The sequence below is a fragment of the Phocoena phocoena genome, chromosome 2 (assembly GCF_963924675.1).
Source record: "Phocoena phocoena chromosome 2, mPhoPho1.1, whole genome shotgun sequence".
Classification (NCBI taxonomy): Eukaryota; Metazoa; Chordata; class Mammalia; order Artiodactyla; family Phocoenidae; genus Phocoena; species Phocoena phocoena.
Window position 1 is genome coordinate 108014664 of NC_089220.1, and position 27473 is coordinate 108042136.

At 48.3% G+C, this 27473-nt stretch overlaps 1 protein-coding gene across 3 annotated transcripts; it reads right to left on the bottom strand.

Moving 5' to 3' along the window:
- Window positions 1–1344: 1344 nt before the first annotated feature.
- PARP16 (poly(ADP-ribose) polymerase family member 16) lies at window positions 1345–23857 on the bottom strand. 3 transcript variants are annotated; one of them, XM_065872127.1, is made up of 6 exons: window positions 23069–23857; window positions 11740–11877; window positions 9241–9447; window positions 6307–6478; window positions 4750–4891; window positions 1345–2770 (listed from the first exon to the last, which is right to left on the bottom strand). In XM_065872127.1, exons 1-6 carry the CDS (start codon window positions 23240–23242, stop codon window positions 2635–2637), a joined length of 969 nt encoding a protein of 322 aa, XP_065728199.1. In that variant the 5' UTR covers window positions 23243–23857; the 3' UTR covers window positions 1345–2634. The 3 variants fall into 3 exon arrangements, with proteins under 3 accessions (XP_065728199.1, XP_065728198.1, XP_065728200.1); XM_065872126.1 differs by having other exon boundaries at window positions 2635–2773; window positions 23069–23242; XM_065872128.1 differs by lacking the exons at window positions 9241–9447; window positions 11740–11877 and having other exon boundaries at window positions 2635–2770; window positions 23069–23242.
- Between the last annotated feature and the right edge of the window lie 3616 nt (window positions 23858–27473).

Below are 27473 nucleotides of genomic sequence, written 5' to 3' on the forward strand. Positions count from 1 at the left end.
TCTTTTTTGAGGGGGGGGTTGGGCGTGGGAGGGGACAGAAAACTCAGAAAAAGGGGATTAGGTTTTAAATAAATATTGCCTGAGAACACCTGGAAACTGTGCACATTTCACATCTGTGCAGTCGGACTTTGTTCACATCCCCTATGCTGAACTCTATGGAAACTGCTCCGGCCAAGTTCACCCATGATCTCCAACTCAGTAAATCCAATAGAACTTCTCAGGTATAAGCTCGATTGCTTGGCAGCATTTGACAGTGCTCACCAAGCCTTCGTGTTTTGCTTCTGTGACACTTCACCGTTCCAGGGTCCCTGGGCATTACTGCTTTGTCTCCTTTGCATGCTTATCTCCTCTGCTGAGCCGTTAAAAACAAATAATAACGATAATAATAATAGCAGCTTAAACAAATCAGCTACTTGCTCTGTGCTGAGCTACTGTAACCGTCAGTTCTTTTAATCCCCAAAATAATCCTAAATCCATTCTCCAACCACCAGCCAGAGCGATTTTTCTGCAAACCAAATCTGATATCACTTCCTTGGTTAAAATCTAATGGCTCTCCCCAGCCCGCCGCTTTTAAGGTCTTTCATGATCTGTTCCCTGCCCACCTTTCCAGCCTCATTTCTCACCACAGCCTCTTCCCGCAGGACCCTCCTGCTTTCACCTTCTCCAGAAAGAACTCTAGGTCTTTGCGCTGTTCGCACTGCCTGAAACGCTTTTCCTCCACCTCTTAGCCTGACACCAACGTCTCTTTCAGGTTTCAGTTGAACGTCACCTTTCCTGGGAGCCCAGTGGGGCTGAAGAGCGTGATGCTTACGAGACTGACACTGAGCCGGGTTCAACCCCCAGCTCTGCCACTTCCCAGCCGTGTAACCTTGGGCAACCTATTCAACTCTCTGGGCCTTCACTTTCTTATCTGTTGTGAGGATTCAAGAAATCAGTACACGTAAGGTGCCTTGTAGGTTCCAGGGTGTCACCTCCATATTTCCTGACCCCAGACCATGTTAAGATTCCTTGCCAAGTAGCTTCCAGAACTCCTTTATGATACCGTATAATGCCAACTTCACTCCTGAGAATGTTTGTCCATCTGCCTACCTTGCTAGACTGTCAGCTCTGTGAGGGCAGGGGCAGTCTGACCTGATTCTGCTCCTACTTCTAGTCCCTGGCACACAGTAGGATCTCATATTTGCTAAATCAATAACTATAAATCCAATGCCTACAGATATCCTGGAGATATATACTCTCCAGCAAACGGCCACCTCGAACAAGGACGGATAAAATTTTTCCCAACAATGAACACACAGCAGCCTCGTGCTGAGGCTGAAAGCAGTCACAAAGGCAACTTGGAAATTAGGAAAATACCTTTATTATCTCTGAAATGCTCCAATATTCAATGTTAAAACCACGATAGTGGCTTTTTCACAACCTCACAAATTATAGAAAAGTGAATTTCCACATTCTTTACAGAAATCTCCCCCCTAAATCAGATAGGGCTCCGTGACAGCTGACACGGGGCAGGAAGGAGGGGCAGAGAATACAGCAGGTAGAACCAGGGCTCTCTGAGCAGCCTGAGGCTTTTCCTGAACATTTAAAGCCCAGGCTGAGTCCCAGAGACTTGCGGGCCCTGTGAGGGAGGCTCAGCCCACACACATCTGTGGCGCACCGAGGCAGGCCTCCATCTCAGAGGCCAGCTGCCCACAGAAGGCCTGCAGTGTGGCACCTGTGGCTAACAGACCACAATCAAGGCAGGTTTGTGAGAAGGAGAGCAGGAGGCAGGCCTGCAGCTCAAATCCTTCTCTCTAAAACACAGCCAGGAAAGAGGCTGTGGACACTGGCCAAATGGTGCTCTAGGTTTAGAAATTTCCCCTTTTACTCAGCTCACAAAGACTAATTTGTCAAACAGCTACTTTAAAAAAAAAAAATCAGAAAACAAACATTTGGTTCCATTTCAGCTGTAATCAGCAGTTGGTAATTTTTAGAAAAAGATGACTTGATTTCCTCTTTGTTTTCTATCGGTTCTCTGACTCCTTCCTTTCTCATCCATGGTTGGGGCAGAGGGGTTACAGCTGTAGCAGAAGGCTGTCTGTTAATGTGAGAAAACTGTGAAAGTGTTTTGCACTCACATACAAAGGCTGATGGAATTCAAAACAATCCCACCGATTTTTATGGGAAACATGACTGTTCCTCTCGGGTATCTCAAGTCAAAACAAGGCAACCGCCTAGTGATTTATAGTCCCCACTACACATTTCCGCCTTCCAGAAGGCGTTAGAGAAGGGCCAACGTCCGCCAGAAGCAATTGTAAACACCCCACTGACAGCCTGGACACTTTGTTTTTAAATGCAGCAGGACTTTCTCCTTTGGCCCTGGCAAAAAAGACAACTCCCTAAGACTATTTAGGAAGGCGCAGACAGGAAATCTCCCCCAAAACCTAAGAGTGAGGGGCCAGTAGCCTCCATTGACTAGAGTGTGGCTGAGAGCATCATCAAAGGCAATTGATACATTTATGGCATATAAAAATTGTCCTGTGGTCCCCAACTGGCCCCCAGGCTTGACCTAGCTGGATGTGAGGCCCAGGAGGGACAGAACAAGTTATCATAAGGCACGTGGTTGCGGTGGTCCCCACACCAGGCCCAGAAAGATCATCTCTTCACGCGATTCCAAAAGTGTTGGAAAGCTGAGGAGTTGATGACACTCACTATGAGCAGCAGCAGCAGATACAGGGATATCATGACCGTGAACCAATGGCTGGAAACCCAGGAGAGCTGGCTTGAAGCCCTGCTTCAGGGGGAAAAAAGAGTTGATGTTGGAACAAAGAGAAAAACATTTTTTAAAAGTGTATGCAACAACTTCTGGCTCAAAGAAGATGAAATGATCGATTTCATCCTCTGAATGAGCCATGAAAAGAAGCTTTGTGCATACTCCTTTGCTCAAAGAATCTGGGGCTGGGCTTCCCTGGTGGCGCAGTGGTTAAGAATCCACCTGCCAATGCAGGGGACACGGGTTCAAGCCCTAGTCCGGGAAGATCCCACATGCCGCGGAGCAACTAAGCCTGTGGGCCACAACTACTGAGCCTGCGCTCTGGAACCCGTGAGCCACAACTACTGAAGCCCGCGTGCCTAGAGCCCGAGCTCTGCAACAAGAGAAGCCACCACAATGAGAAGCCCGCGCACCACAGTGAAGAGTAGCCCCTGCTCGCCGCAACTAGAGAAAGCCGCGCACAGCAACAAAGACCCGATGCAGCCAAAAATAAATTAATAATTAATTAATTAAAAAAAAAAAAATCTGGGGCTATTTGCCCTGGCGCTGACACGCCTTTCCCCAGAATTTCTCAACCTGGTTACCTATTCCAAAAGTTCTTTCCCTTCATTGGTAGGAATAATAGAATGAGTAAAATTAAGCAGCTAAAAACTAAATCATGCTCACAGCTGGGCTAAAGAAACCAGAAAGAACAGAGATACGGGCAGATTTAGATGAAAAGTAGAATTCTATTAAATGAAGAGGGAACTTGAGTCACCATGGGAACCAAGTAGAAGAGTATAAAGGTGGTTGGTGGGCCTCACTGGGGCACGTGGACAAATTACTGTTAACACGTCTGTCGCTGACCAACACCACGAAGATCTTTTCTAGATGTACAAAGACAGCTATGCAATGAGCTCATCCTGATCTTTTCTTTTATAGCTCCTCTTATACCTTTTATAACCTGTCTTTTCCTAAGCAAGACTTTGGTATCTAGAAGGATGACCTCACTAAGGGTGTCTGACCAGATGACAGCAGGTGGCAGGGTATTCAGCAAAAGTCTTTTCACTTTCAGACATGCACAAGTATTATTCTGAGCAGGGGAAATCCTCTTTTGCCTGGTGGGAGATGATCTAAACCATCCAAGTATGCACTAGAGAGACACTCCAGGAAGAAGTGGGAAAGGAATGGAATTTTCAACTTGAAAAAGCCGGATGATTTTAAACCAAAGGATAATGTCCCCCAAACTTAGGAACCCGGTACGTATTTCCCAGCTTTAAGGAGGGAGGATTTTACTAGATACTGCATTCTGAAGCATAGAATCCACTGGTGTGTACAAGTAGGAGTCAAGAGTATTAACAATAACCCTTTCCCTGTCCTGCCTGTTCACCTGCTGCTCATCCCCATGAGAAACTCTACCACGGACCCCCAACAATGTGACAAAATCTCAAAGTGACCCGCAACCCTGGAGAGCCCTGCCATACCCTCGAAAACACAATGCTGAGACGGCATGAGGAATCCACCACTCTCAGGTTCTTAGGAGCTGGAAGGCCTCATCTGCTGTTGGATTCAACACGCTCATTTTAGAGATAAAGATGAAGCATCTCAGGTCCAGAGAGGAGCAGGTAGTGGTTCGACAGCCACCTTGGGAAGTGACCAAGCGGGACAGCACATAATCCCAGCCAGATCCTGGCACCACCCTGCCTCTCATCGCAAGCCAGTGAGTGGGTTTCAGACTGTGATCAGGAGCCCAAGTGGCAAAGGGGCTTCACAGTTTGGCTTCAGTCCCTCAAGTTATTTATGTTAACAAAGCTCTTCTTCACTAGAATATACAGTCCCTTAGGGCCAGGACCAGATTCTATTCGACCTGTATTCCTCACTTCTTACCCCTTACATAAAGCAGAGATAGCTGAGGTGTAAGGCTGGGGGAGAGGAGCTGCGGATAACTAAGAACCCAATACTATGAATGCAGCCTTTAGTTGTTCTCCTGGACCTCACGCAGGGACCATCCTTCTCACCTCTTGGGCTGCTTCTGTGAGTACACCAGCAGGTACTTCACTCGCAGGAGCTGGTTATTGGTGACCACAAAGTACTTTGGAGGGATGTCTCCCCCTTCACTGTGCTTGATCCTCGCTCTCCTGCGATCTATCTCCCTGGAATCTAAATAAGGAGATAAAGCACAACTTTACAGGGGGAAGATACAATAATAACAGAAGCAAACTATGAAAAGAAATGGGTCAAGCACCCTGGTCCTGAGGGTGGAGAAGCCCCGAGAGGCAGAGGAATGGGCTGTGTGTGTACGTGAAGCAGGACTTAAAAATAGGAGAGTCCGACAAGCAGACAACCGGAAGGAGGAAAAGGAATAGGAAACTAAAAGGGATACAAGAGGGGGAAAAAAAAAAAAACTGAGTTGGGAAAGCAGAGGGAAGAAGCAGATTGATGGCCGTAACAAAAAAATAATATGGGACTAGAAATAAGACTTGATCTGAAACAAACTTTTTAACAGCATTTTAAATTAATGGTTCTGGATTCGAGTTTCTTAGAACACTTATCTTCCACCTTTTGTACCAAGACTTGTTTCAAAAAAACAAAACAAAACCTTTCCTTTTAGTAACATGAAAAAGCTTTACCAGAAAGAACCAAAACAAAAAAACCCACAAAAGGTCAAAGCTTCGTGACAGCAGACATTGCAAGGTTTTGTCCTAATGTTTAATGTCACAGTTTGCAGACTTCCTAAGAATTACAAAAGCGAATATTCGTGCTGTCTGGTTTGGGAGAGTGGCGTCAGACCTGGGCCCATTCCTCAGGATTCCAATTGTTTTACATTAGAGGCCAGGAACAGACGTTTTCTCAATTCTCCTTTTCTCAGTGGAACCAACAGGCCAGCTCTGGAGACTAGAATGACAGTTCTATGACTTCTGCCTTTGAGGGCAAAACAGCAGGGGGCACGGGGCAAAGATCTAAGGCACATATCAGGAGAGCAGACTGAGGTGGCCCAGTATTCATCCACTCCCTAGAGAGCCCAGGATTCACCCCCATGGCCTCAGGTGCCCCTCACATCCTCTGGGGGCTCCAGCACACAGCAGAGCAGCCTGGAGGAATAGCGTGTGGACGCAAGTCTTTAGCTTCAGTTTAGCAAATGTTTATTGAATGTCAAGTATGTACCAGACTCCCTGCTGACCCCAGGTGCCCAAGAGTGAATCAGATCCAGTCTCTACCTTCAGTGAGACTGTGCTCTGGCCTCACACACTCATTTTCATCTTCTCCACCCCAAAGCTTTCCTTGAGCACTTGGACCCACCATGATTGCCCCTTCCTCTGAGCTGCCACTGTGGGCCTCATCAGCACCCTCAGCTGGCACTCCCTACCCACTGCCTTGTAGTCAGTGATACCTTTTCCACTGTGCGTTCAGTCCGTAAGGAGACTGCTCACTACCTGAAGGCAGGCCCTGTCCTACACTGTTAACCCAGCCCATCCCTTGGCATGCAATGGGTGCTCCACCCAGCAGCTGGGCCAAAGGCAAAAGCCTGACACCCAGAGGCCTGCAGCACAGGTCTGGGCCAAGTGCTCACTCACCCTTCTTCTTCGTTTGGCACTTGACGTCTGGATGGTCGATGACCTCGCACACGGCCACACAGCTAAGGATGGGGCCCAGGAGGCTGCGCTGCCACCCATGGCCATGGGGGCTGTAAATGAGAGCCAGGCTCAAGTCACTGGTGAGGTAGGTCCCTTCCCCGAACAAGGATGTCTGAAATGGCAGAGATCAACAGAAAAGAAACAGGGCTGGGTGAATGCAGAGTTGGCACAGCAAGATGACACAGGTCTTTCTTCAACAGAGTTGTTAACACAAATCTTCAAGCCTCTTTTTTTCCCCCAGCAAAAGGCATAAGATCAAATAATCCTATGACATCAGTCACAGGGTTATTACGAAACACGTTCCTATCTGACGACAGTTTAACTGATTGTGGGTGTGGCTAATTAACCTGGCAAACTAGTAGTTCCAGTGCTTAAGGCTGAGTAAGAAAACCACAGGGATAAGAGTCAAACGGACCCAAGTTTGAATCCTGCCTATCCCTCTAACAAGCTAGCAAGTTATATAAACTCTCTGGGTCTCAGTTTCTACATCTGCAAAGCGGTGATAACACTGTCTCCTCAAGGAGTCAATGAGATGATGCACATAGAGCACTGCACAGGACACCTGGCACGAGACAGGGGTGGGTATGCCGTCACAGGTTCCGATGTCGTAGGGTATCGGTCATTCCTGCTACATGAATGTGTTAAGCCTGGCTATACTGACAGGCTTGCAGAAGCAAAGTCATGCCCTTATGTACAGGGAGGGGGTAACACCTGAGTGACTAAGAGAAGTAATCGGAGTCATTACTTGGAATAGAAACGCATCTCTCAGACCAGAAACTGTAACCAAATGAGGCAGGCCTATATGAGGGGCAGGGTAAGTTTTGCTCTTTGTGTTGGTGTCGACCAAGAAAATGTCCAAAATTCTAGGAGGCAGGTCCCTGGTGGTGAGGCTAATTGGGTGTCCTCCACGAGGAAGCATGCCAGGTGAAAGAGAAGGATCTCAGGTGAAACACCTACAAGCTGAGGCTACAGCAGGCATAGCAAACACACCCTTTGCCCATGGTAGACATCAATAATCAACCGTGACGCCGACATAAAAATATCAATCGTGGCACTCATTCATACTGACTCAGAATCCTTCTCAGCACAACATTCTAGGTAACTGCTACCAGTGGATGGAATTTGACATGAGCTGTAATCCAGATGCTATTCTTGGGCCACAGTGTCAGTACCTTAAGATGATGAATGGCCTCAAACAGCTCACTGAACGTCCTCTACTTGCTAACTGAGAAACATCCTAGTCAGTGGCACCAGGCTTCCACAACTCTAAGCCGATTAAGGGAAGCGTAGGGGAAATGAAACAAGCCTTTCCTTGGCCTTGTTACAGTGTCCCCATGTCTCAAAAGTTAACACAGACCTTCTCCAAGGACACAGATGTCCTCTGATCTGACCCCACATCCATTTCTGCTTATGCCTGCCATGTATACACCATTCCCTAGACTCAAGAACCATGAGCAGGAGAGCACAACAGCAGGAAACTTGGGGTATCCCTACGAGAAAAACAATCTCAGAGCTTCAACTGGCAGGTAGGCTCCCTCAAGCAAGCCCCTCACTGAAAACCCAGACAGAGGAGCCAGAAGAGCATCCACTTCACCAAAGGACTATGATGAGATGCTTCTAAGTAGCAAACTCCCTCAGGCACTGAAGTGAAGGTTTGGTTACAAGACTGGAATCTGCAGGCAACTTCTCCAGGTGGGCTCTGGTGTGAAGCAGAGGCCCCCTGGATTCCAGTAGCCTGGCCATAATAATAAGCTGAGAGCCAGCTGTAAACAAGCCCAACATCCTCGCAAAACCCAACTGTGCTAATCAGCGGTAGCAGTGCTGGAAAAGTCTCTCCAGCCTCGGGGCTGCATCAGCCACGACTGAGCCCACAGCTCGCGGAGCCAGTCCCCCAGACAAGGCAGATGCTGGGACAACTGCGGAAAGGCTGCAGCCCTCCAGACACCCCAGAGTCGCTCTCCCTCAGCCTGTAAAAGCAGCCACTGCTTCCTCGGTACCTAAGTACAGGAAGAGCCCTTTGCATACATGAACTGTTTCAATCCTATCGGGGCACCAGCACGTGGGTAATGGAATCCTATTCTACAGATGAGGACACCGGGGCTCCGAGAGGTTAAGTAAACTTCCCCAGGATTGCAGAGCTGCAAAGGTGGTCTTTCTGGCTCCTGTCTGTATTCTTCCTCCTTCGCCTCACTGAGGGACAAAATAAGTGCTGGCAAAGAAGGGGTGGTTGACACTCCTAACAAAGGAAGGAAAGGTGCTCAAGGAGGGAGCTCCTCTCCTGTTTCCCCAAGGGCTGACTCTGTTGGCAGGTCCCCTAGGCAGGTGCTTCTCAAACTTCAACATGCATATGAATCACCTGGGAGTTTGTTAAATTGTGATTTCTGATCAGGTAGTCTGGGGTGGGCCCGAGATTCCACCTGTTCAACAAGCTCCCAGGTGATGTGGATGCCACTGGTCCAGGGATCACGCTGAGGAGTGAGGGCTGGCCACCCACTGGGATCGCCTGGTGAGCTCTGAAAGCACACTGGTGCCCGGGCCCCACATTGGTCGGGGATGCGGCCAGGCATTGGGATTTTTAATAGCTCCCCAAGTGATTCTAAGTGTGCAGACAAGGCTGGGAACCATCTTTACACCGATGCTTCTCAAACATTAATCAGTATAGGAGTCACCTGGAAATCCTGTTAAAAGGCAGGCTCTGACTCAGAAGGTCAGGTGGGCCCAGGATTCTGCCTTTTCACAGGCTCCCAAGCAATGCTGCTGTTGCTGGTCTGCAGACCACACTTTGAGTGGCAAGGCCTTAGTGAGCCTACCCACCCTCACCCCTACCAGCCCTGACACACAGCTCCCCCCATGTCAGCAGCCTTGGGGCCCCACCTTGTTCAGGTGGCAGTGCAGGCCATTGTGGATGATGGAATGGAAGTTTTCTAGGCGGCTCCCATGGAAGGCGTAGATTAGGTCTCGTTCTCCTTTGGTCTCATAAAATTTGGCGTTGGCTGGGTCGGAGTACTCAATTTCAAACAGGAAGTCCGGCACGGGGACAGGCGTGTGAGGGGCACCAGTCAGCTTTTGGATCTTTTCAAACTTGAAAACATGCAAGAGGTTGAAGTTTTATTTGGGAAGTTGGTTAAATGTGCTGCCAGAATGGGCTCCTAAAGCCTTGGGCTTAACACCTGTGGGCTCTGCTCATGAGAAGAACTGGCTTCACAGGAATAAAAACATCAGTTTATAAACAAGCTCAGAGCTTACAGCTCAAGGCTGCTTTCCTCTAACAATATTTTTCCCTGAGAAGCATGAATTGCTCCTTCTAACTAAAGATCACTTCAAATTTTCATTACACTTTCACATCTATTTCCTGCATTCCATCTTGACAATAATCTTAGGAGGTGGAAAGATGTGATGGTGAATTACAGAAATGGCCACAAAATTTTTTCCTCCCATCCCTGTCCACTCACCCCTCTGCAATGCGACTTTGCAGGTGGAATTCCACCAAGATTTCATCAGGAGATGGAATCTACTTCTCCACCCCTTAAATCTGGGCTTGGCCATGTCACTTCCCTTGGTAAACATATGGCAAACAGAGACTTGAAAAGAGCTTGCCCTTCCTTGTCTGCTGCTGGGAACCCTTCACAAGCCCTGCTGACCTTCTGTAGGATGACAGCCTCGTAGAGGAAGGCCCCAACCACAGCAGCCATCCCCGCTGAAGCCCCCCACACACAAGTGAGGCTACCCTGGATCAGCCCCAGGCGAGCCGGCCCCATTAATAAGAACCACCCAGCCAACCCACAGAATCACGAGAAGCAATCAGTGTTGTTTTAAGCCAGTAGATTTGGGGGATGGTTTGTTATGCAATGAAAGTTAACTGATACAGAAGGGTAAGCTCCTTCCTAAAGGGTAATAATCCTCTTCAGGGCAGAGACCACACCATTTCCAAGATTTCCAAACAGTACGTCACAGACCAAAGCCAGTCTGTGTTAAAGTTTTCTCTGGGTTGTGATTACATGACAAAAATAAGGGCAATTTAACAGATATATTTCCATTGATGTAAGGTTGCCATGATCCCTTCTTTGGAAGAACTGTCCTTTATTCTGAAGTCAGGGCCATCATTTTTTTTGTATTAAAATATCCTTTTATAAAATGATACATGGTAGACAATATCCTTACTTGGGCACAATAAAAAGTTGATAATCCTGGGTCCCAACACTCCATATTTTAATGGAACTTAGCAGATGGGATGGGATTTGAACCCAGAGCCTGAGGATTTCCACTACTATAATCAAAAATCAAGGAGCAGCTGCCTTATCTACTTTACAAATAGCTCCCAACTCCAGTAGGCGCTTGATGCCCTTATGAGGAATGAGTAAATGAATGAATAAATCTAAATTTAACAGATGACAAAAGTGAAACCCAGAGATCATCTAGGAGTTAGCAGCCCAGCCCGACCTGAATACAGGTCTCCTGACTCCCACTCCAGGGCTGTTTATGTTATCTTACCATCCAACATGGATGGAGGATGTCCCTAGACACCAGAAACGAGATGTCAAATTCTATGCCACTTAAGGAGGATTTCTGTCTTTAGCAGGAACTTATAAAACTGAATGCTCTTAAATTAAAACTGATTAAGTGAGGAATAGTACAAACTCCTGCTGCCGCTTACAGGAAAGAACACCTGATCAGGGATGTGCCTGCCCTACACCCTGATCCTTGTCATCCCAGCCCGTCCCCGCGAGATCACAGCCAAGCAAGGGAAGCCAAATTATGGAATATCTGGCCTGTGCCAGAGACTGTACTGCGGGTGAGACACATTCTATTAAAGCTCCCTTCTGTGGTAACTATTAATATTCTCAATTTACAAATGGGGAAAAGAAGACTCAATAATAGATGGGAGTGGGATTTGAACCCAGAGCCTGAGGATTTCTACCACTTCGGGTTCTGCCTCTTTGCTTCCTGACAGCTGGAATGTTTGGTCCACCCTTGTCAGAAATACCTGGGGTGCTTGTGATACCCAACTTTTACTGAGCCCCTAGCATGTGCCCTTAGGCATTGTTCTAAGTGAGAAAATTCATTTAATTCTCACAGCCAGTTCCCTGATGGAAGTATACTATTATTATCCCCATTTTACAGATGAGGAAACTGAGGTATTGAAATACACCCAGTAACCTGCTCAAGGTCCCGCTGGTAAGAGGGAGAACACAGCTTCGTACTGCCAGTGTACAAGTTCCTGGGCCCCACTCTAGACACAGAATCAGAATTTCTGGGAACACAAGGTCCAGGAATCTGCATTTTCAATAAGCTTCCCAGGTCATGGTGGTGCACAAAGAGGTCCCAGAGCCCTCCAGGCCCAGGAATCTGTGATCCTATAGACCAAAGTCTCACCTCTGACTTTCCTGCACTGTGGATTGTCAGGACCTTTGAGGATAAAATCCAGCTCACCAGGTCCCAGGCCCATGTGTCTTTGTCTCCTGAGGACTGGAGAAGTTCTTTCAGGTTGGGTAACTTAGTGGCATCTGCAAGCTGAAGTGAGGAAAACCTCCGTTAGCAAGGATCCTGGACAAAATGATAGTAACCCCAGGTGCCCTCTAGTGGTAAGGCAGGCGACCTGCACTTCTTTCAGGTTCCAAGGAATTTCTTCAGAGGGAAATGCAACAGGTCTACAATCCCTTTCCAAATACTGCCCAACTCCAAATGTTCTGAACACTGGAAGGTTATCTGTAACTCAACTGGTACAAAACCTAACCTGAGCTGATGTGAGGTTCGTTTAATCTTTATTATCCCACTTTGTGTTACTACTGATGAGATGCATTTTGCTGCAGGACTATTAATACCTGATTATGGGATGCACCCCGCTGGAGGTGTTACCAAATACATGGTATATACACATGTGGGTAAAGGGTTACAAAGCCTTCTCCCTTCAGCATGAGTTAATTTCCTGTTAACCTGTTCCCCTGGAGACCAGACAAAGGTAATATAGCAACTACATACAGAACCAGGCAACGCTGCTTTTGGTAAAGATGACTCAGAACAGTAACTGCATCTGGACTGGAGGAAACTGAGTGGGGAATCCATGGTTTTGGGTTTCCCTGAGTGTGGTGACTTTTTGTGAGGACACTGGCAGCTATGTCTATGCTGTTCTTACTAGAGGGACCAGCCTCCATGGAACATAGGGCTTCATTAGACCAGTGCAGTTCCTGCAGCCACCCAACATGAATCTCATCTCCTTACACCCGAACTGTCCCTCTCGGGGGCAAGACTAGCTCCTGGACCTCTACGGGGACTATAGCAAGGACTTCTGCAGAAATGGAATGCCCTCCTGTGAGCTGTGATCCATCCCAGAGCCTTCTGATTTAGGCTGGTACCCGGTGTGGCCTGTGACAGTTGTCTTGAGGTGGACAATACTGCCTTTGTAAAATCACGCAGAATCAATTCTGAAACAGATCTGGTGCCAGGATTTCTGATAAGGGACTGTGGACCTGGACTAGCAGAGAGCTACAAGGTATCTGTAGCTTTTGCTCAGAAATTAAAACTGACTAGAAGCCAGATCTCTCCAGCATGGCATTTAAAACACCACTGCAGACTGGTGCCATCTGTGAACATACCTCCTCCAAGCTTTGCTCACTCAGTCCCCTGGAGCGCCCCTTCCCCACCTCTACTAACCCAGGTATCCCCTCTCCTCCAAAACCCTAAAGCACTCAGCCCCAATACTCTCTCCCCAGAATGGCCAGGACTCGCGGAGACCAAGGACTGTCTTGTGTTTTCCTAGTTCTCCTGTTTCCTGGATGTAGAGAAAAGAGCAGACATATCTCAGATTGAATCCCTGCTCCTTAGGCAAAGCGCTAGACCTGGCTGGGCCTCAGTCTCTCTAACATGGGAACCCCACTATCGCCATGTGGATTGTCAGGAAGATTAAAGAAGGTAACACAATCTCAGGGTCTGGTCTATACAGTGTATGTCCATTTCTGTTCTTCTTTGTATTTCTCCCCAGACAACACATACCTTTCCTAGGGATGTAGTTGGTACTTCATGAATACCAGTAGCTTTTTCCCCCGTTTCTAGATAGTTCACTGTTGCCAACCTTGGGGGGGTTTATTTCTTAACCCTGTAGTTGAAAATCAGAAACCTTTCAGGGCTGCTTTATTCCTGTCTCTATTTCTAAAGATTCAATCAATAGCCTCAGGCTTCTGAAAAAACTATCTCTACATGCCTTGCAGGCCATCCGTGAGGATCCAATTTAAAGACATGGGGCTTCCCTGGTGGCGCAGTGGTTGAGAGTCCGCCTGCCGATGCAAGAGATACGGGTTCACGCCCCGGTCAGGGAAGATCCCACACGCCGCAGAGCGGCTGGGCCCGTGAGCCACGGCCGCTGAGCCTACGCGTCCGGAGTCGGTGCTCCGCAACGGGAGAGGCCACAACAGTGAGATGCCCACGTACCGGAAAACAACAACAACAACAAAAAAAAAAAAAAACAAAGACACGGATGTGAAAAATGGGCAGAAGAACGAAATAGACATTTCTCCAAAGAAGATATACAGACAGCCAACAAACACATGAAAGAATGCTCAACATCACTAATCATTAGAGAAATGCAAATCAAAACTACAATGAGGTATCACCTCACACCAGTCAGAATGGCCATCATCAAAAAATCTACAAACAATAAATGCTGGAAAGGGTGTGGAGAAAAGGGAACACTCCTGCACTGTTGGTAGGAATATAAATTGATACAGCCACTATGGAGAACAGTATGGAGGTTCCTTAAAAAACTAAAAATAGAACTACCATATGACCCAGCAATCTCACTACTGGGCATATACCCTGAGAAAACCATAATTCAAAAAGAGTCATGTGCCACAATGTTCATTGCAGCTCTATTTACAATAGCCAGGACATGGAAGCAACCTAAGTGTCCAGCGACAGATGAATGGATAAAGAAGATGTGGCACATATATACAATGGAATATTACTCAGCCATAAAAAGAAATGAAATTGAGTTATTTGTAGTGAGGTGGATGGACCTAGAGTCTGTCATACAGAGTGAAGTAAGTCAGAAAGAGAAGAACAAATACCGTATGATAACACATATATATGGAATCTAAAAAAAAAAATGGTTCTGAAGAACCTAGGGGCAGGACAAGAATAAAGATGCGGACGTAGAGAATGGACTTGAGGATAAGGGAAGGAGGAAGGGTAAGCTGGGACGAAGTGAGAGACTGGCATGGACATATATACACTAGCAAATGTAAAATAGCTATCTAGTGGGCAGCAGCTGCATGGCACAGGGAGATCAGCTCGGTGCTTTGTGACCACCTAGAGGGGTGGGATAGGGAGGGTGGGAGGGAGATGCAAGAGGGAGGAGATATGGGGATATATGCATATATATACCTGATTCACTTTGTTATAAAGCAGAAACTAACACACTACTGTAAAGCAATTATACTCCAATAAAGATGTTATAAATAAATAAATAAATAAAAACATGGATGTGTAGATGCTCCACAAGCATCTACACATCTGTGTAGGATGTGTGTTGATCCTACACAGCAGGGAGGCAGAAAGGTAAATAATTATGACTTAAAAACTATTCACTGACTGTCATAACAAAGACGGATACAAACTACAAAAGGGGCCAGGCGGGACTCCTGTTGGGTAGGCGCTTTGAGAAAAGGGAGTGGTCAGGCAAGTCTTCAAAGGGGAGGTGCTGTGTGATCGGGTTGGACAGGCAAAGGCAAAGGCACAGAAGCACGGAAGTGCAGCATGTAGTCAGGGATGTGGATGGCAACGAGGGAGGTTAACTGTACGAGCTCTCCTCCTGGGCGGCCCAGGTCCAAACCTGGGCTCTTACACCCCTTACTAGCTGTGTGACCTGGGTGAGTTAACCTGTGTCTCAGTTTCCTCAAACACATAATTGGGACAATGTGATCCACTTCACAGGATGCCAGTGAAGGTTAACCAAGTTAAACGAGTGCAGCACTTAGAGCAACAGGAAGGTATTAAGTTAGTGGGACTGCCATGATTGTTATCATTAACTGCAAATAGTTCAGTATGCCTGCAGCCTAGAGTATGGGGGAGGAGTCGCCAGGAGGAACAGGAGTGAGGTGACTTGAGATCAGCCAGTGAAGGGCCTTGTATCCCCCTTGGGGACTCTGGCCTTTGTTCTGTAGGCAACATGGAGCCACTGAGGGTACCTGAAGATGCGTTCCGAATGACATACCCTCAGGGACACCTCGGCCTTCCCTGTCCCTCTTCTCTACTCCTGGTCCACATCTGTTACGCCAGAGCCAGAGCAGTCTTCTGTCCCATTGGGATTACCATTGCCATCACTGCTCTCCAATCCCACCTGTGAGCCGCAGCCTTTGCCAACAGTCCAGACCAAGGCACAGGGGGCCTCACAAAAGGACTGTCAGTTAACCCAGGCCCCTTTCAGGGGTTCAGTCTGTGGAAGTGGGAGAGAACTCTCCCAACTCTGAGCTGGGCCCAGGCCTCTTCCAGGGCTCAAGGCCCTCAGACACACTGCTGCCTGCCCACTGCTGCCTGTGTGTCCTGCAGGGCTGCCCTCGTTGTCCCCACTCTTAACCCCTCAGCTGACCTCCCTAATGTCCTGTTTCACTTTTCAAGCTACTCTGAAAAATCAATCTGCTACAAAAAGTTAACAGGATTCTTCCTCTTGTGACCAAACCTGTCTGTATTTGAGCAGGGCTTTCTGAGGACCAGGTAGAGACTATTTTATCTGGCAGCCAGCGTGTAGTCAGGGACGTGGATGGCAACGAGGGAGGTTAACTGTACGAGCTCTCCTCCCAGGCAGCCAGATAACATACAATCTGCTCAGTTAAATTTGAATTTCAGATAAACAACAATATTTTTTTAATATAATATAACCCATGCAATATTTGGGGCATACCTGTGCTAAAAAAATAATTTGTTGCTTCTCTGAAGTTCAAATTTGTATTTCGGTCTATATTTTTTAATCTGCTAAAACCAGCAACCCTCCCCTTAACAAGGCCCTTCAGAATCTGGGCTGGCCTCTGCCTAAGAGAACCTTCTGCCACAGACTTCCCACCTGCTCCTCCCTTGTTGTTCCTCAGCTGCCCTATGTCTCTCCTCCCCTGTGCTTCTGCAGCTGCCCAGCATGACATTCAGTCTTCAAAGCCAGCCTAGAGTCACCTGCCCTGTCCCTGACCCCCCATGACCTCTGTGCTCCCCTTGTGCTCAGTGCAGAATCCCAGGTTGGTCCTTGACTCTCTGGGACCATCTCAAATCCGCCTAAGACAAATGCTTCCTGAGGGCCAACCACATCTTACGTATCCTGGAGTCTCAGAGGCCAGCCTGCAACCTGACATGAAGTTCAGAATGAGACAGTAATAGCTACGATTTGTTGAGGCCTTATCACGTGCCAGGCACTGGGCTAAATGCTGTGCATGTCTCGTCTCATTTTATCCTCACAACAGCCCAGCTTAAAGATGATCGTCAGAGACATGCAAATCAAAACCACAATGAGGTATCACCTCACACGTGTCAGAATGGCCATCTACCTACCTACCCACCTACCACTCCTCGGTATATATCTGAAGAAAAAGAAAACACTAATTTGAGAAGACACATGCGCCCCAACATTCATAGCAGCTCTATTTACAATAGCCAAGATATGGAAGCAACCTAAGGGTCCATCAGCAGATGAATGGATAAATAAGATAGGTGTTTGTGTGTGTGTACACACACACACACACACACGCACACACGCACACTATGGAATACTACTCAGCCATAAGAAAGAATGAAAATTTGCCATTTGCAACAACATGGATGGACTTGGAGGGTATTATGCTAAGTGCAGTAAGTCCAACAGAGAAAGACAAATGATATCACTTATATGTGGAATCTAAAAAATAAAACTAGTGAATATAACAAAACAGCAACAGACTCACAGATATAAAGAACTAGTGGTTATCAGTGGGAAGAAGGAAGCGGGGAGGGGCAGGAGAGAGGTACGGGATTAGGAGGTACAAACTACTATGTACAAACTAGACAAGCTACAAGGATATGTTGTACAGTGCAGGGAATATAGCCGATATTTTATAATAATTATAAATGGAGTATAACCTTTAAAAACTGTGAATCACTGTTATACACCTGAAACCTATATAATACTGTAAATCAACTAAACCTCAATAAAAGAATTTTTTTTAATTTTAAAACATAAATACATACATACAAGTGAGGAAACTGAGGCTTAGAAAGGTTAAGTACCTTGCCTAGGGTCACACAGCTATTCATTGGCAAGGAAGAGACATGAAGCCAGGTGGCCTGACTCCAGAGTCCATTCTCTGTGATGCTCTCCGACCAAATCAATGGAGAAATTTAGTAATAGACTGAATATTTTAGCCCAAAAGAGTCAATCCAAGTAGGACTTTAAGAGGCTACTTGGGAAGCTTTAGGTATGTTACCTGAATAACACAACCAAGACTGCTACTGGGTATGCTTAAGCCCTGTCAAAAGTAGAGAGAAAGATGTATGTCACGTGTAGTATGGGGCAGGGGCAGAAGACAGAAAACCCTCCATCTAGACAAGAGTTATGAACCACAGTTGGTGACAGTGGAAGGCATTTATCAACAACTGGCTTGAGGAGAAAGTGTGCAGGAGGAAAGCAGGCATTTCTGGGGGCTGGGGGGCAGGCAAAGGGAAAGGTTTTCAAAGCAAGTAGGATGGGAGTGGGGCCTGGAGTGAGGGGAAGGAATCTGAGAGAGAGCATTCCCAGTGGGAAAGAACATGGTGAGGAGGCAGAGAAGGAAACAGTGCCTGTCCCAAAAGGTGGTCAGGGCTCACATGTCCCTAGGGCCAGAGAGGTGATGAAAATGAGTAAGGGGTTATCCAGGAAAGAATAGTAAGGACTGTGTTGAACTGGAGACCCCTGGCCTAGCAAAGGGACCAGCCACCACCCCCCCCCAGCTCCAGCTGTTTTCTGCCCAAGGGTGACCTCTACCCAGGCTATGGAGCCTCAGATTTTTTTTCTTTTTAAAAGAAATCAGTAAGCTGCTTTTTTTTTTTTTTTTTGGCCACACCTGAAAGTTTGCAGGATCTTAGTTCCCTGATGGACCAGGGATGGAACCCATGCCCCCTGCAGAGGAAGGGTGCAGTCCTAACCACTGGACACCAGGGAATTCCCCCACACACACTTTTTTTTTAATTTCCGAATTTCTAAAAGACCAGAGGACAAACAAAATCTGTCATCCCACAGGCCACATTTTCGCAGCCTCTGCTCTGAGGAATAAGGAAGGATTCAGTTGGAGAAGTGGCTGAGGGAGCCTGGGCCAGTCCTGAATGTTGGGCAGTGCTGGGCAGTCACAGGGGTTTGAGAAAGGAAGTCTCAGGAAAGAGGTGGTCTGGGTGACTGAGAAGCCAAGGACAGGGAACCAGCAGGGGGTAAGCAGAGGAGAGAGAGGACCAGTGACCTTAGAAGGAGACAATTCAATCTCTTTGCTTTGAGTCAGGAGGCGGCAGGACAGCCCAGTGGACACTTTGCAACCATGCAGATCACAATCTCCTGGGGAGGCAGCCCAAGAATCTGTGTCTACAGAAGCTGCCACAAGTGATTATTACTACCAGGAAAAGGTGGGGATACGCAGGTTTAAGTGTTAAGCAATGTTGTCCTAGAACGGCTGGCAGCAGGAAAGAACATCTGAAAAAAATCCTTGTCTAGGAAGATGCCAAAGGCCATAGTTACTAGTTGTGGGTGGAGGTGCTGGAAGGAAATGAACCAAAGGTATAGCCAAGGTCACCAGCCTCGGGGACCTGACAAACAGAGCGACACCTGGAAGTGGGGTGGGCAGGATGGGTGGAGGTGGTGGGCCACTGAGATGAAGGTGGGAAAGATGGACTGCACAGTTACATACAGGTACACCTTGCTTTGCATAAACCTAAGGTATGAAAATCCAGATTTACTAAAACAGATTGGGGGTAAAAGTCTACAAGAGTCCGCTTCATAAAAAGAGTCATCAGGGGGCTTCCCTGGTGGCGCAGTGGTTGAGAATCTGCCTGCTAATGCAGGGGACACAGGTTCGAGCCCTGGTCTGGGAGGATCCCACATGCCATGGAGCAACTAGGCCCGTGCACCACAACTACTGAGCCTGCGCGTCTGGAGCCTGTGCTCCGCAACAAGAGAGGCCGTGATAGTCAGAGGCCCGCGCACCACGATGAAGAGTGGCCCCCGCTTGCCACAACTAGAGAAAGCCCTCGCACAGAAACGAAGTCCTAACATGGCAAAAATACATAAATAAATTACTAAATTCCTACCCCCAACATCTTCTTTAAAAAAATAAAAAGAGTCATCAGGGGAACCCTTTAAAGGGGTAGTTCTCTACCCTGACTACACACCGGCATCACCTGGAGCTGGAGGAGGTCTGCCACCAGCACATATACTGATTAGCTGATGGTGACAGAGATGATAATAGAACCTACATCGCTGAGTTGTTAGGAAGGTTAAACAAGTTACACATAGTTTTCCTGAGAACAGAAATAAAAAGGTAATCTGAGAGGGACTTCCCTGGTGGCACAGTGGTTAAGAATACTGCCAATGCAGGGGACACGAGTTCCAGCCCTGGTCCGGGAAGATCCCACATGCCGCGGAGCAACTAAGCCCGCGTGCCACAACTACTGAGCCTGCGCTCTAGAGCCCGCGAGCCACAACTATTAAGCCCATGTGCCACAACTACTGAAACCTGCACACCTAGAGCCCGTGCTCTGCAACGAGAAGCCACCGCAATGCAAAGCCCGCACGCCGCAACGAAGAGTAGCCACCGCTCGCCGCAACTAAAAATAAAGCCCGCGCGCAGCAATGAAGACCCAACGCAGCCATAAATAAATAAATAAATAATAAATTTATTTTTTAAAAAAGTTAACCTTTGAGTCAGAGAGACACAGGTTAGATGCTAAGTTCTGGGCAGCTTTTCTTTAACTCATGTAACATGTGACAAAACGAAACCTAAAGTGTGTTTATCTAAGAATGTGCATGCCCCCAGAGGTCACTCCGGGTCCTGCGTGGTCGGGGGGGGGGGGGGGGGGGCCTCGCCTCAGAAAGAGCTCCTGAAAGCCATGCCTAACAGAAAGCCAAGAATCTGCATGGCCTGGGCTAATTTCCCTAACACCAGTGCCCAATAAGGAATACAGCAACAGCGTGGGATGGTAAGAATCTGTCTGTGTTTCTCCAGTGGCCCCCAAGAGAAAGAGTGCATTGTCTAAAACTGTCCCCAAAGGGAGACCCACGTGCAGGACAGTCTGTCTCTACTGAGGAGGAGGCTATTTGGGGCTACCCATATTGCCAATGCTCTCCTAAGGAATTACAGGTATGGGAGGAAGGGTATGCCTCAAACCGAGGGGAGGGATATGGGACAGGGTGAGCTCTATCAGGGGAGCTTATACTTTATCACTTTTTTTCAAACACGAATATAATCAAACATTACCTGTGTAATTAAAACGAAATTTTTAAAAGGCATGAATAAATCAAAGCAATTCCAAAGATCCCTTTGTATTTATCCCATATTCATCCAAGTAACCCGATTCTGTTCCAGCAGAAAGAGAACACACTGAGCATTCTAATCCATTTGGATGTTTCTTGGCAAAAAATTAATAAAGCGCATTGTGAGGCATCATCTCTGGTGAGTTTGGTCCCTCTGACCCCCAATCTCTCCTCCTCCCTCTACTCCTCCTGAACAGATCTCTCTGTCACCCTGCCACCACAAGGGTCTTTCAGAAATGCATCCTGGATGTCGCCAATGACCTCCCAGCCCAAGGATAAAGTCTACACATCTGGGCAGGACATGCCCAGTCCTGTTTGCTCTGGTTGGCCTCATCTCTTTCTTTTCCCCATGAAAGCCACACTAAAGTACAGACTTATCCTTCCTGGTGAGGTCCTGGCTTTCTGCCCATCCTGCTACTCCTCCTGGAATACCCCTTTCCTCCTCTCTGCTCCTCGAAATCCTCCATGTCCCTGGGGACTCAGCAGGGCATCATAACCGCCCCTGGTTAGTGCTCCCTGATTCCAGCCTACTGCCAAGGCCTGGAGTCCTGCTCTGGGCTTCCATGTTGTATATATAGGGCTTACCCCATAGTATAGCTGAGCAGGCTGTTAACCTCTCCTTGAGTCTTTAATTCTGTATTCTCAGCACCTGGCCCACAACAGGAGCTCCATAAATATCCACTGACAAAACTGAAGAAAGTTTTATCCCCAACACTCTGATATCACAAACTCACAAAATTAAATACCTGAATTTGCAGAACAAACCATGGGGGAAGTCAATCTGCTTGCCTCTTTCTCCAACCTCCCACTCCCTGTACCCGAAACCCCTGTGCACTGTGGTCAAGACCTGAGGTGCCCTCAACACATCCCCAGCCTAAGCTGCAATGGACCGGGTAGGGGACAGGAGGCTAGGCCTTTGTCCCTTGACCACCTGGGAGCAACAGCAAAGAGGGTCACCCAATACTGACCACCTCATCGGAGATAATTTTAAACATCTGTTGATTCTAAACATGATAAACATTCTGTTAATGTGGTTCATAACATTAAGAGATTTTCTAATGTTGAACTAATTTCGTATTCCTGGGATAAACCCAACCTATTAATAAGGAATTATTCTTCTTATATATTGCTAGTTTCAGGATCCTTTTATAGAGGATTTCCATATTTATACTCTTGAGTGACATTGGCCTATAATTTTCTTTTCTTGTATCATTCTTATTAGATTTAGTATCAAGATTACACTACCCTATTTTTCAATATGCTGGAAGAATTGTGTAAAACTAGAATTACTTATTCCCTCAGTGATTGGTAGAACTCACCAATGAAACTGGGTAGGACTGGAATTTTCTCTGAGGGAAAATCTTTGACTACTAAATCAATGTCTTTAATGATTATAGGCTTTTTTTTTTTTTTTTTTTTTTTTTTTTAATGCGTTACGCGGGCCTCTCACTGTTGTGGCTTCTCCCGTTGCGGAGGGCAGGCTCCGGACGCGCAGGCTCAGCGGCCATGGCTCACGGGCCCAGCCGCTCCACGGCATGTGGGATCTTCCCAGACCGGGGCACGAACCCGTGTCCCCTGCATCGGCAGGCGGACTCTCAACCACTGCGCCACCAGGGAAGCCCCGATTATAGGCTTTTGACTTTGTATTTCTTACAGAATCAATTTTGGCAAGTTATATTTTTCTAGGTAATTTCAAACATTTGGATTACAAAGATAACTAATATCTGGAACGCTGACCCTGAGGTGAACTCTGCAAGAAATTAAGTGCCTCCTGAATCATCAGAGAAATAACAGCTCACATGTGTACTGTACATATGTTATAATTTATAAAAGTACTGGCCATATATTACCTCATCTGAAGATGAGGTCCGGGTGGCCTTGGTGACTTATGGTGTCTCATTATTTGCAAAGGGATAGATAACTTCCTATTTAGCAGAACAAGCCGATTCAGATCAACACCCTAAGCCACACTAGGAAATGTTGTGGAGGCCTATGCAACTGTTGAATTCCTCAGTTCACCCCTGGGAGTCACTTGGGAGTGTGAAGGTTGTCGGGAGTGTTCTTAGCTCCTGGAAACAAACCTTCCCCACGGCCAGGCTAGGAATGTTAAGTCCGGGGGCTGGCACCATCACTAACAGGAGTTCCACAGACAACGTGCCCTGCGACGCAGTGGACAGCACAGGGGAAAAGTACACTCACCAGGGCCTCAAAGTCCTTGCAGTCGTGGCGGGCATAGGATGCGGGGAAGGGCCGCAGTACAGAGTCGCGCTTGTAGCTCTGCAGGGCCGAGGCGAAGAAGCTGCAGCGGAGGTCGGCAGCCAGCACGTCACGGCCCGCCGCCTCCCTGACGGTCGCCCAGCTTGTGGGCTGCATCCCAGGTCGCGGCGTGTTGCCGGAGACGCGCCGGGCGAGGGCTAGGGCCGAGCTTGCGTTCAGCGAGGGGCTGGGTCCGGGGACAATGGGCCGGAGTCCCTAGGCCTGGGGTGAGTTACGCAGAGGGATGAGATGACAGGGGTGAGAACGTGCTGACGAGTGTCTTCTGCGGGGGCCGGGCCGCTCGCCGCCCAGGGAGACGGGCCAGGGAGGAGAGGGATCCGGCCGGGACCGCGCGCGGGTCAGCGGGGGGTTGGGCCTAGGGATAACGGAGCCTGACGGACGGGGGATCCCAGGCCTGGGGGAGGGGCTATGACATGGGGTGAGACGACAAAGTACTGACTCGTGTCCTCTGAAGAGGCCTGGGGTGGGGGGGGGCACCCCCAGCGGGGGCCGCGGGCCGAGCCCTCTCCCCACGCCCGGCGAGGCTAAGGCGCTGCACGGGCCTTCCTGCCCCGCCTCCGACTGGCGCCGCCGAAGCCCCAGCGTTCGCCTGGCTGCCCTCGGCGCTGCCTGCGTTCCGCCAGCCGTGCACGTCCACTCGCCGCGCGCCGCGCACCGCGCGCCGCCCGCCGGATGGACTCCCGCGCCCCATCGCGCGCCCAGGCCTACCTGACCTCCCGACCGCGGTTGCCGCTCCGCCCAGCCCAGCGAGGGCCCGCCCCTTTCCGCTCCCGCCTCCACCCGCTCCCCGGTGGAGGGTGTGTCCGCCCGACCGAGTGAGTGTCCCCCAGTTGCCAGGTGTGCGGACCCGGCTGAGTCGCCCACGCTGCTGCGGGCCATCCTCACTGAAGCCCCGAGTAGAAAATGACCCAGGCCCCCTTTTGACCCACCCTTGGACTTGCCTTTGTCCCAGCTCCGCGGGCTCAGCCTGCTCATCTCTCCTGGGGAATTGCTACTACCTACTGCCTCCCTCTTGAATCATTTCCCCCCAAGATGGGCCGTGCAGAAGGAGCCATTTAACACGCAGGGCAACTGAGTCTCAGACTGCTGGCATGATTGCCCAAGGTTGCACAGCCCGACGGGGTAAATCTGGGATTCTGAAAACTAAAAGACCTTTCTTCTGCCTTTCAGCCTCCAGAATTCTCTGCATTGCTAAAGTCTCTGGCCTCTCACAAGACATGCCAAGATCCTCCTTTGGGACCCTGCATGAAAGGGAGCCTGAGGAGACAAGTAATGGGGGAGGGCAGAGGGGAGATTGACCCAACTCTGCAGGAGGGAAGGGACAAGACTCCCATGCCCTCTGCCCATTAGAGAAAACCCCACATTTTGGCCTCATGGTCACATGTAAATCTAAGCACAGGTCATCACTAATTCCTACACCAAGAAGCCCCTCAGCACCCTACCCACACCTCCACACTCCAGCATCCTCTGAGGGAGGAACTTCTCCACCTTCTGCATCCAGGCTGAGCAGGACCCTGAGCTCAGAGCACAGGTCCTTGCTGTTGGATTGTATGTATGACTTTGGGAGCAAGAGCGAGACCAGACCCCAGCCACCACAGGGCTTCCCAGGCCGGGGAATGAGTGCTGGCTGCTTCCAGGAGTCTGCATCAAACCTCTGGTTGCTGTGAGGCCTGTACTGCTCCAGAAGCACCAAAAAGTTCTGAGAGCCTTATGGCCTCAGAAAAGGCCCTTAGTGCCCCCAAAGTCCTGGGAGCCTCGTGGGACCCAGGAGTTCTAACACGGCTGCTGAAGCTCAGGCCCAGAAAGGCAGAGCCTGCAGCAGGAGGGCAGGTGACCTGGGAACCATCCCTCCTTCCTCCTCTTATTCACTGTGGGCCCTTAGGCAAGGCTGATGCCAAAAGCTCAGCTTCTCTGTACACCAGGGCTGAATTGAATCTCGGAGACGGAGTTTTGGGTGAAGTGGAAAAGAATAGCTTTATTGGTTTCCCAGACAAAGAGGGCCACAACGGGCTAATGCCTTCAAAACCGTGCATCCCCCCACTTGGAGAAGATAGTGAGAAGTTTTATAGTAATTGTTCAAAGAGGGTGTGATCAGCTTGTGGACATTCTTCTGATGGGTTGGTGGTGAGGTAAGTAGGAGTGATCTCGGAGAGGCAGCACTGAGTGGTGGCGTGAAGCAAGATATTAATTCCCTGCCCAGGAATTGAACCTGGGTAGCCTGGATAAAAACCAGGAATCCTAGCTACCACACCCCCTGGCTTTTGCCCCCAGTGAAAAATGCATTTCTCATGGAGGCAAAAACTGTAAAAACAGGTACAATGTTTATTATTAGAGACATAGCACAACAACAAGTGGGAGAGCACACAGAGAAACAGTTTGTTTAGTTAAGATAGAAGCAAGGCAGAAGAGGGGAAAGTGGCAGGGGTGGTGGGGTGGTGGGGTGGTGGGGTGGTGGTGGGATGAATTGGGAGATTGGGACTGACATGTATACACTAATATGTATAAAATAGATAACTAATAAGAACCTGCTGTATAAAAATAAATAAAATTAAAAAAAAAAAAAAGAAGCAAGGCAGAGATGCACACCCAGAGAGCAAGGGTGTGGGCATCCTCCCTAATGAGGAGGAGTGCAGTAAAGAGGAGGTTAAGTCATTTATATAGGGCAGTTCTTCCAGGTCTTTGATTACCTTTGGCCAACTATCTGGTTTCTGTTTCCACACCTGACCTGCCCTAGGACCCTCCCCAACATGCGTGCGCAACGTTTTTCCAGTATGGATTACAGCCCAGAGGCCTACAGGATGGCCTTAATATCACATGTTATGGGGTGGTGCCCCCCTCCTTTTTGACCCCAAGGAGCCTTTCTGCGCATGTGCAATGTCTCCCTTCCCCAAGGATGGGAAATGTATGACCTCTTGATCTTTTAACAGGGTTTAGCCCCTCGCTGTCCCTGCCATAAAAGTGTCCAATGTCTGGTTATTTACCCTATTCCTGTTGCTGGTTTTTATATTGAGGTGCAGATCTCAAAATATAGATGGGAGTCCAGTCATAAATATGTACTCATGGAGCCTGTTTGTCTCTTGCTTCAGGAAATGTAAATGGGCTGGTAATGAATGTCCGGCCTGCAGCTCATCTTCTCATGCAGGAGGTGTGCATAGGAGGCCAGTTATAAATGCCTAGCCTGGAGCCCATCCATCTCCTGCCTCAGAAGTCAGCATCATCAACCCTCAGGTCCAACTGGTCTGGGGTCTGCATGCTTGTGGGCAGCATACCATCCTTAATCATTAACTTTTCCCTACTGAAGCCCGCGCACCTAGAGCCCGTGCTCCTCAACAAGAGAAGCCACCGCAATGAGAAGCCTGCACAACCGCAATGAAGAGTAGCCCCCGTTCGCCACAACTAGAGAAAGCCCGCATGCAGCAACGAAGACCCAACACAGCCAAACATAAACAAATAAAATAAATAAATTTATTTTTTAAAAAAATTCGCTGGTTCTTTCTTCTGTCAATTTACAACTACTGCTGACCCCTCTAGTGAATTTATTTATTATTTTTGGCTGTGTTAGGTCTTTATTGCTGTGTGTGGGCTTTCTCTGGCTATGGTGAGCAGGGGCTACTCTCCATTGCGGTCCACGGGCTTCTCACTATGGTGGCTTCTCTTGTTGCAGAGCATGGGCCCCTGGCACACGGGCTTCAATAGTTGCAGTACACAGGCTCAGTAGTTGTGGCACGTGGGCTCAGTAATTGTGGTGTACAGGCTCAGTAGTTGTGGCTCGTAGGCTCTAGAGCACAGGCTCAGTAGTCGTGGCACACGGGGCTCAGTAGTCGTGGCACACGGGCTTAGTTGCTCCATGGCATGTGGGATCTTCCCGGACCAGGGCTCAAACCCATGTCCCCTGCATTGGCAGGCAGATTCTTAACCACTGCACCACCAGGGAAGTCCCCTCTAGTGAATTTTTCATTTCAATTATTGTACTTTTCAACTCCAGCATTTCCATTTGTTTCTTTTTAAATAATTTGTATCTTATTTCTATCAATAAGATATTCTCTACTTGATATAACATTGTCCTGATTCCTTCCTTTACTTCTTTAATCACTTCCTTTCATTTCTTGAACATATTTATAATGGCTACTTTGAAGCTTTGTCTGTTAAACCAACATCTGGTTGCTTTCACAGGCAGTTTTTGTTGACTTTTTTTTTTTTACCAGTGTATGGGTCACACTTTCCTCTATCTTTGCATGTCTCACAATTTTTTGCTGCAGTCTCAAGTCCAGGTTGTCACCTGTGCTTCTGACCAACTGGCTATAAATAAGAGGTTCCCCTGTCCCCC

What these genes read in the sequence shown, in the direction of transcription:
- PARP16 (XM_065872126.1), bottom strand. Translation starts at nt 23,242, where the DNA reads ATGCAGCCCACAAGCTGGGCGACCGTCAGGGAGGCGGCGGGCCGTGAC. An exon ending in GCAAGGACTTTGAGGCCCTG is followed by an intron (nt 11,878 to 23,068) that starts GTGAGTGTACTT and finishes TCCTCACTTCAG; the next exon opens with CTTGCAGATGCCACTAAGTT. An exon ending in ACAGTGCAGGAAAGTCAGAG is followed by an intron (nt 9,448 to 11,739) that starts GTGAGACTTTGG and finishes CATGTTTTCAAG; the next exon opens with TTTGAAAAGATCCAAAAGCT.